Below are 9469 nucleotides of genomic sequence, written 5' to 3'. Positions count from 1 at the left end.
CGGAATTGTGTTTCCTAGATCCCGGAGCTTCCTTTCAGGTGCCGTGTGTTCCTGGTCTGCCTCCTACTCTCTGCCTGGGCTCAGCTCCTATGTGGCTTCCCGCTTTCCTCTGCATGGTCCTTGGGGACTGTGCCTCCTGGAGAAGTGCTCAGTCGAGGCTTCACTTACCTCACTTACTGACATGCTCACCAGCTGAGTCTGATTCCTTGCTTGGATCTGTCTCCTGGTTCTGGATGAAGGCACTTGCTTCTACCAGCACATGGGTGTGCAGGCACCACAGGCTTAATCTGGCCCGCCTTTCTGTTCACCCCACTTCCTCCTCTGGGCTCAACAAATGGCAGTCAGAGATCCTCCCTAAGGGTTCTGGTGACTCACCTTGTTCATCAGGATGGTTGCACTAGTCTCTACACTGCCCTTTCCCACCATCCTGGCTGAATAGGCTAAAACCCTTGAAACATAGCCATGGAAAGCCTGTCCATGAAGCTGGGCACGGCGGTACATGGCTGTAAGCCTAGCACTCTGAGACTGAGGCAGGAGGACCACAAGTTTGAGCCCAGCTTGGGCAACACAGTGACTTAGCGAAACCTTGTCTCAAAATAAAAAATAAAGAGCGGGGGATGTGAGAAGGCCCTGGCTTTAATTCTCAGTACTCAGAGGAAAATGCTTTGTGCATATATACAGAGCAGTGTTATTCCTAAAAACCAGAATACAACAAATGCTCTCAACAAAGCGTGCATAGATAAAAGGTGGCATAGCCACACAATGGAATATTATTTTATCTGAAAGGAAGAAAATACTGCTACAAGGTATCACATAGATAAACTGTAAAAATATTATGTTCAGCCAAAGCAGCCACACACAAAAGACCACAGAGAGTAAGATTCCTCTCACATAAAAGTCCAGGATAGGCAAAGCCATAGAACCCGAGAGCAGATGTGCTTGGCAGGGGGAAGTGACTGCTTATGGGTACAGGGTTTCTCTGGGGTGTTGACAATGCTCTAAAGTAGACGGTGTGATGACTGTATGTAACTGTAATATAAAAACCATCAGACAGTTTAAACGAGTGACTTGTATATTAGTTGTATCCTAATAAAAATTTTCTTTTGGAGACAGGGTCTCTCTTTGTAAATTGTGGGCCTAGAACTTGCTGTGATCCTCCCTCCTCGGCCTCTAGAGAGCTGGAATTGCAGGCAGGTAGTGCCACGCCTAGCTCAATAAAGCCGTTCTTAAACATAAATGAACAGAAGCACCATTTAGAGTGTTCATTCTGGCTCCTTCCAACAGGCTCCTTTCCAGCCTCGTGTGCTGAGGTTCCTGGGTCCCTTCCTCCCTGCACCAGCCCCTTCTCAGGGCGAGGTGCTGTCTCGTCTCCTTCCCTCCCTCTCAACTGCTCCACCTACCCAGTTAATCACCCTTAGCCTCCAGCAGGCATCACGGTTCTGCAGGCTTCCCCAGGTACTCAAGCTGGCAAGGTGGTATCAAGGGCTTTGCAGAGGCTGTGACAGTTTTATTTTTGCTACTGAGTGTTGAATCCAGGACAGCTGCTGCATCTCTGGCTTTTTTTTTTAGACAAGTTCTCACTAAATTGCTAAATTACTCAGGCTGGGCTGGAATTTATAATCCTTCTGCCTCAGCTTCCCAGAGTGCTGAGATTACAGTGTGCAGCAAGTCTATTTCCTTTGCTAAAACCTTTTCCTCTGTGTCCTACTGGGATTAAACCCAGAGAGCACCAGGTTACACCCCTACACTTTTTTATATTGAGACACAGTCTTGCTAAATTGCCCAGGCTGGCCTTGAACTTGTAATCCTATTTCTGTCTCTGGAGTAGCTGTGTGCCACACCTGACAAAAATTTAACATTTAACAGAGCTTCTCAAGTTTCCCATAACCCATTCCTCTGCAGTGTGGGCCCTAAACATTGAGGGCAGAGTAGCTGCTGTCACAAAGAAGCCCCAGAAGTCTGTGGCACTGCATGTCAGACCTATCAGGTCACGTGCGGCAGGTTTTGGTGATGCTGGCCTTCGCTGGCTCTCCAGTGTACAGTGAAAAGCAGAAGAGACGGAGTGCAGAGGCGTGAGGCTAACCACACACACCCCTTGCGTGCCAGCACCTCAGCACAAGGCCACTCGGGACCACGAGGCTGGCCACATGTTGTAGCTGACCATCCAGGAAAGAGAACTGGGTTGGGTAACTTGATAGGCTCCACTCTGACTCCTGCTTCCTGAGCCAGTGTGACTCTGGCCTTCCCTTTGCTTCCCAGGGTCCATCATGCCACTTGTCCACAAGGCTGATGGAAACCTTTGGCATCAACAAATAGATGTGCGTCACTTGGCTACATTCAGAGCCTAGCGACCAGCTCTGTCTTCCCGCTGCTCAGATGTCTTCTGAGCTGGCTCCAGGCACCACACCTAGCCCTGCCTCTGCATTTCTAACATTACTCTGCCTGCTCTTTTTGGGGGGGCTGGGGACTGAACATGCTAAGCACATGCACTATCACTGAGCTGTAGCTCCAGCCCATTATCATGTTAGTAATTGTCCAGGGCTGGGGGTGCCGGTTATGTAGACTGTACAAGGCTCCGGAGTCAGCATGGACATTTCAGCCAACACTTGGGTCAAGCTAACATGACTTTGTATCTACTTTCAAGTACCTGGCCTGTTTTCCTGTCTGCAGCCTGGGTGCTATCCACTCCTCTCTCAAAGTCACTTGGCTGAGACTTGCATAGCAATACAAGACCAGAATTAAGAATGCTTCTTTATTAGTGTATCAGAAACCTTACAGCGGCACAATTTCCTGTTTCAAGATGACTTAGGAGCGGTGCCTGTCGTGGAGTGGAAGGGGTGGCTGCTGGCCTGTGAAGGAGGTTCTCCAAATTGGAAGTGTAGGTCAAGCACCACAGAAATGGAACCATCAGCAGGAGCCTAACACTCCTGCAGGGAGGGAAGCCGAGGGCCAGTTGGCCGGCTGCTTCCTAGCACAGCCCAGGGTAAGAGGCACTGACCTAGTGGCCAGGTCTCCAGGTAGCCTGCAGCACATGGGAACATCTCAGGGTGTCATGACTTGCTTTTTTAGGGTACTGCACTGGTGATTAGACTCAGGGCCTCACACTCAGCTGCATCCCCACCCTTTTCTTATTTTCCGAGAAGGGTCTAGCTAAGTTACCCAGGCTGGTCTTGTACTTATGATCCTTTAGCCTCAGCTTCCCAAATAGCTAGGATTACAGGTGTGCACCATTGCACTCAAGGAATGTTTTTTTAAAAACCCTAACCCAGAGTAATAAAGCTGTATTTGCAGACATGAGACCAATGCGAGGTCCTGAGGTTGGAAGGTTGAGTCTGCAATCCTGTCTAGTTGAAAGGCCCTGGGTTCAAACAATTCTCAGCACAACAAAATGATTAAAACGAAGTATCAAAAATGCAAGTGGAGTTGGTTGTGCTGGCACATCTGTAATCCAAGTACTCAGGAGGCTGAGACAGGAGGATGGCTACAACCTGGACTACATGGAGACCATCTCAAAGAAAAAAAAAAAAAAAAACTAAGTGCAAATTCTGTGGGTTTTGTTTTTGTTGTCTCTCCAAACAAATCACACTAGGTCTACTGCAGTCAGTGCTATGTGGATGCACCGGTAACCCCAAACTAGCCTTAGCTACTCAACATGAAATTGGTTTATCACAGATCCCTTCTGTTCTTTCAGAAGAGAGGGAGGGAGACAACCATACAAGCCCAGCTCTCTGTCCTCCCAAAGCTCTTGCTGTAGACCAGTTTCCAAAGGGCGTCTATGAGCTTCCTGCGGCCAGCTACACTGGTGTCTGCCTGCAAGGGAGGAGGATGGCTTAAGCCAGAGTCTGATGGCAGCCAGGGGGAAGGGGTGTCTCGCTCAAGAGGCCTGGGAGACCTACTAGCTCCCTTAGAGTGATATAGGTTAGGCAAGTTGGAAATAAGAATCCCAGAGTCCTGACTCCCTGACCTAACCTCTTTCAGTTTAAAACATTTTAAGGGAAGGGAGGAAGAAAAATACAGAGGGAAGAATTCATTGAATATTTATTCACAAGAATTCAATTGTAGGTTTATTATTCACAGTTAATCACTACCTACCAAATGCTATCCGCAGTTAAAGGATTAAGTACATAGGTCTTTTTATTTAAACACTGATTTCTTTTTTAAATATATACACACAAAACTTAGTTCAGCAAGGCTTCATGATATACACCAATTTCAAAATAAAACAATCAAATGGTCCAGGTGTAAAATGCCAGACTTCTTTATCATCAGTGAGGAGAGGAGCAGCAGGGTAGGAGGGAGCCAGGCGAGGCAGGGAAAGCCCGGGCCTTGGGGTGCTCCAGGATGAGTTCATCTCCATAACCAGAGTCCAGAAAGACGCAGCCAACCTGTCAGAACCCAAAGGACCAAGACCGCCACCAAGTTTCAGGAAGAGAAATGCAAGCGGCCTTGTCTTGTGGTGGGGATGTGGGCTGAGGGAGAAACGGTTTACAGGCATGTCACAAGGGACCACAGGTGACAGAAGATGGAGAGAGCGCTGCAGCAGCCCTGGCCTTGTGGTCTTCCCCAGCGCCTCCCTAGCTCCCCATCCTACAGCACACTGTGGATGGACGGACTCACGCCCTGCTCTTTCTGGCTGCTGCCCCGGTGCTTGCCCTGCAGACTAGGTGCCTCAGGTGAAACCAGGACCTCATTTTAAGCAAGAAAAATGAAAAGCAAGTACTTTAATCCCCAGTATGGGGATACAGGCTGGAACAGCTGAGGGGCAGTTAAAAGTTATTTTTCCCTCTGGCTTCTGTTCACAACCCGCTGGCTCCTAGGGTTTGTGCCTGTGTGTCTCAGGACAGAAGCAGACCACCCCTGAGACCAGGTCACGGACTCTGACATCCTCAGAAAGATCCCCTCAGCACGGGGGGTGGAGCTCACAGATATTAAAGCTGAACCCGCAGATTTCTGGCTCACGACAGGCAGACGCCTGTACCTCCACTTCTGCTTGTCCCCCTTCCTCCCCTGCTTTTCCTTCTCGTGAGGAAAACATTTACAGAGTAGGAGACAAACTGGATGAAAAGCTCTGGACTGTCTTTAACTTATTTTAAAACAAAACAAATAAAGAACACTGCTCATAAGCAACCCTTGAAATAAGGAAAAAGGCACTATGAAAAAGCAACACCTGGGGGGCCGGAGAGGGCACAGCACAGGCTCGCCGTCCTTCTCCGAGGCCGCGGGTCCCTGCACTCCCTTCCGGCAGCTGTGGCTCGGGACTCAGGCCACCGGGCCTGCGCCTTCTGTGTGTGTACAAGAGACATGGAGACAGCTGTTCTTTCAGTCATTCCCACTAAAACAGACATTTTGCATAGAGAAAATACCAGCCCGCTTGGTTTCTTTTCTTTTATTATTGGCATCAGCTGGGACTATATGTGGCCTTAAATGTCATGCACTAAAGGAAGAAAAAAGATGAGAAAAAGGACACAGGAGGGAAACAGGAGCAGCGTGGAGAAACTGTAATAAAAACTTAATTCAATAGGTAAATTTTGGAATTTTGATATCCAATCCCCCTCCCGTCCCCCAAAGTTCCAACGAAAGTGAGGGTCACCGGTGTGACCAGCCGGGGTGTTCTGAGCTCCTTATGGGCTGCGGTTCGAGGCAGCCTGTGGGTGTAATTCGTTTTGTGTTTTCAATTTTTCACTTTCTTTAAATATTTTGCTGCCTAGACATTCCGGTTCACAGGGGTAACATAGTTGCGGGGAAACATGCCGGTCTGCCCGTGGCAAGCACCCTTCCACCAGTTGGGGTCTGAGTTATCCATGACGTGGATGAAGTCTCCCCGGCGGAAGCCCAGCTCGCCGTCCTCCTGGGGGTCAAAGTCAAAGAGGGCCTGGACGTATGTGGGCTGCTGCAAGAGAGAAGCAGGGAAGATACACACATGGCGTTCCTGACATGGACCCCGCTGGGGCTACATAAGCAGCTACACTGCTTACACAGGGGAACGGACGTGTGCTGATTCTCACACCCCCTGAAGTACCCTCTCCATTTATTCTTGCTTGTCCTAAGTTCACTCGAGGTGGATTAAATGTAATTTCCCACCAAAGCTCACAACATGAGAGTATGACGGTGACCACATCATCAAGTAGAGAGCAGCATGTACGCCATGTGGGGAGAACTGGGGCTTCGTTTGCAGATTTGAAAACATTCACGTCCCTGTCATCTACAACACCTTTATGGTTTTACAGGGTCCAAGCCTACAGTTTGGATAAAGTAAGATGGCACTAGCTGTAAGGCGCAACTGGAATACAGGGATACAGGGGATACAGATGGATACAGCCCCTGCTGCCTGCCAAGCATGAGTGTCCTCAAGATATGCCCGCAAGAGAACACCTTAAGGGCTGTCTTCCAGGCGGACAGGTGCTCATGGAGTAGCATGGCCTTGGAGGGCGCCTCTGGAAAAGGCACAGAGCTTTGCATGCATACAGGGCAACCCAGAGCAGTCCCAGAGGTGGCCCTCTAAGGGGCACCAGTTTGCTTCATGAGCTGTCTTCCTTTCTAGAAGCCACCCCAGATTGAGATTCGGCTCACCTGTGGCACCTGTTCTATGTCCCGGAGGAATATCTGCTGGTTTCTGGACACGGATGTCGATCTGTGGTAATCTACCAGCTCATTCAGAGAATTGAACTTCACCACCCAGAGGAAATACTTTCCCGCTCCATCACGGAGCACCTTGAAGTGCTGCACATCATTTCCAAACCTGGTGAGGCAGGAGACACAGGAGCATTAATGATCATAGTCTCTGTCCACAGAGGCAGAGGCTGTCTGCCTGTGCAGGAGCGGAGGGAAGAACCACTTTTCTCACAAATTCCTCACAGCCTGAGGGTGCAAGAACTGACAGCAAGCTGCCCCGACTGAAGAGACAATCCTGCTGTCCTTCATGACTGATGCTTCCTAGTAAAACACGAGCACTCCTTACAGACAGGAAGTCTCACCCAGGCATCTAATTCTGAAGACATCTTTCAGATATAAACAGTGTCCTAACCTACTGCACACCTGTTCCCTGTACTCTACCAAGTAACAGAGCCTTACTTCTAATGGCTGTGGCATCACTAACTTCTTCTGAAGCACAAATATTAAAATGTGATGTTACATTCAAGAGCTAGGAATGATGGGACAGGAAATAAGGTGAGGAGAGATTGGAAATACTTCAAATAATTCTCCTGTAACTGGGAGTAGTTCCAAGTTGTGTTTTTCATTCAGGAATTTTAGTTTAGCCTTCCCTTTTCATAAGTAAAAGATCTCAAGACCAAAGGGCATGCTGGGACATTAAAGAGGCTTAGGCACTAAAGGAAAAAATTCTGTATCACTTCCCCTTTACACTGGCCAGCAAAAAATAGCCAGGGTGACTGACTGGCTCATGGGATCTGTCACAGTGACATCTGGCTAGAACAGAAGCTCAGCTAGGGCTTTTCCATACTGTCCTCAGGCATGCTGTGAACCTTTGTCAGTGAATACAGTTTTCTCATCTTCGGACTTAAAAGCATTAAGAAACCAAATGCGCCCTAAAAACAATCCAGCAGGTGGCAGCACGAAGTTTCAAGCCAGTGAGTACAACACACAAAGTTTGTTCTTTTCTGGGGGACTGTTCCAGGACCTCTGTGAATGCGTGAAGCCGCAAATCCCACACCCTACAAATACTATGTACTATGTTTTCCCCTAGACCTATATGTGACTATGATAATGACTATGATAATGTGACTATGATAAAGTTTCCAGTAAGGCAATCTCAAAAATCAATCAATTGTAACAGTATACTGTAATAAAGATTTATTTAAAACTTACAAGCTATTTCTGGAATTTCTCATTTGACATTTTTGGACTACCTGACCTCAGGTAACTGCAAGTGAGGAAGTGGAGCTACAGGGGTGCGGGAGGCTACAGTATTGTTGTCATGCAAGAACAAAGTGGGGAAGGGCAGAAAGCTCTGTGAGGCGAGGTGCAACTCAAGTTGCACTTCTGGTCCCAGAAGCCACTTGCACTGTGGTGATACAGCTGGACTCAGAGTCCAGGACACTTCAAAGTGAGCATCGTATCAACCAGAGTATTTTGTTTTCGTCTTTTTGAGACAGGGTCTTGCTATGTAGCTCAGGCTGGCCTCAAATGCACACCAATCCTCCTGTCTCAGCTTCCCGAGTGCTGGGATTACAGGTGTGTTCTACCACACCTGGCAACCACAATGTTTTAAATTAGACTCTGAGCATCTTTTGTGAAGATGCTGGTGGTATTAAAAGGTAGTGATGACACCTGTTTCAGATTTTATTTCTGAAATAGCAACTGCATCAACTCTGGTCTTCTTAGTGTGTACAACAGAATAAACAGGCAGGCTTCCACAGCTCAGGACTGCACACCCCAGTGCCTACAGATTAACTTGGTCTTCAGGTCAATGTAACATATTAACTTTTTGTAAGTTAATGAGAAAAATTAAAATGATAATTATGGCAGGCTTGGTAGTATATTCCTGTAATCCCAGCTACCTGGGAAGCTGAGGCAGGAGGATCTAAATTTCCAGGCCAGCCTGGACAACTCATAAACCTTGTGTCTCAATTAAGGTAAATAAGGAGCTGGGAAGCTGCATGGGATTCAGTGGAGAGTATCTGCCTACTGTGTGCGAGGCTCTGGATCTGACCCTCAGCAGCAGCTATCCTCAAGAAGAACACAACATGAAAACTCAAGACAATTCTACAAACTAGCCCTAAAATGATCTCCATTAGACCTTTAATTGCATATTCTCAATAATGCACTTCAAAAGGCCTTGTCACAGGAAGAAAACTGATTTTTTTTTTTTTTTTTTTGAACAGCACTGGTATTCGATGTCTTTTTCCTTTTTATCGGTGCCAAGGATCAAACTCACGACTGCCTGCTTGCAAGGCAGGCACTTATGCCGCTGAGCTAAATCTCCAGCCCAGAAAACTGATTATTATAACATTCAGTTTGACTTTTGTACATGCTGGGAATAAAAATCAACTATACTTTGAGTATCTCCATTTGTGAGGTAGCACAAAAGGTCACCTGACACTTAATCAAATCTGTATTTAGAAAAAGAGCATGCCTCTAATCCCAGCACTCATGAGGCTGGGGCAGGAGGACAGAAAGTTTGAGCCAGAAAGCTAAGTGAGACCCTGTCTCAAAATAAAGAATAAAAAAGCCAGAATGGGCTAGAGATGTAGGTCAGTGGGAAGGCTGTGAATCCAGTTCTCAGTACCAGAAAAACAAAACAGCCATGACTATAAACTCTAATCCATACTTGAACTCCATACACTAAGCATACAATGGTCCTAAAGGCAAAGAAATATTTAATACTTTTTTTTTCTTTTGAGACAGAGTTTCTCTCTCTATAGTTCAGGCTGATCTTGAACTCACTATGTAGCTCTGCCTGCCCTTGACTGTGTAGTGATTCTCCTGCCTCAGCCTCCTGAGTGTTGGGATT

General features: G+C 47.3%; 1 protein-coding gene across 3 annotated transcripts in view; it reads right to left on the bottom strand.

Moving 5' to 3' along the window:
* Nucleotides 1–4021: 4021 nt before the first annotated feature.
* Nucleotides 4022–9469, bottom strand: part of Grb2 (growth factor receptor bound protein 2) — a 72959-nt gene continuing 67511 nt past the window's right edge. For all 3 annotated transcript variants that reach the window (XM_004999290.4, XM_013146951.3, XM_063242489.1), the window contains 2 exons: nucleotides 6571–6739; nucleotides 4022–5890 (listed from right to left, as the gene is read on the bottom strand). In XM_004999290.4, coding sequence (XP_004999347.1) covers nucleotides 5705–5890; nucleotides 6571–6739 — 355 coding nt within the window. In that variant the 3' untranslated portion in view covers nucleotides 4022–5704. The remainder of the gene's footprint in view (nucleotides 5891–6570; nucleotides 6740–9469) is intronic.

This window comes from Cavia porcellus, unplaced genomic scaffold (assembly GCF_034190915.1).
Source record: "Cavia porcellus strain 051 isolate PalLab524CR breed Dunkin Hartley unplaced genomic scaffold, mCavPor4.1 scaffold_32, whole genome shotgun sequence".
Taxonomy (NCBI): domain Eukaryota; kingdom Metazoa; phylum Chordata; class Mammalia; order Rodentia; family Caviidae; genus Cavia; species Cavia porcellus.
This window is presented reverse-complemented; position numbering and strand designations above follow the sequence as displayed.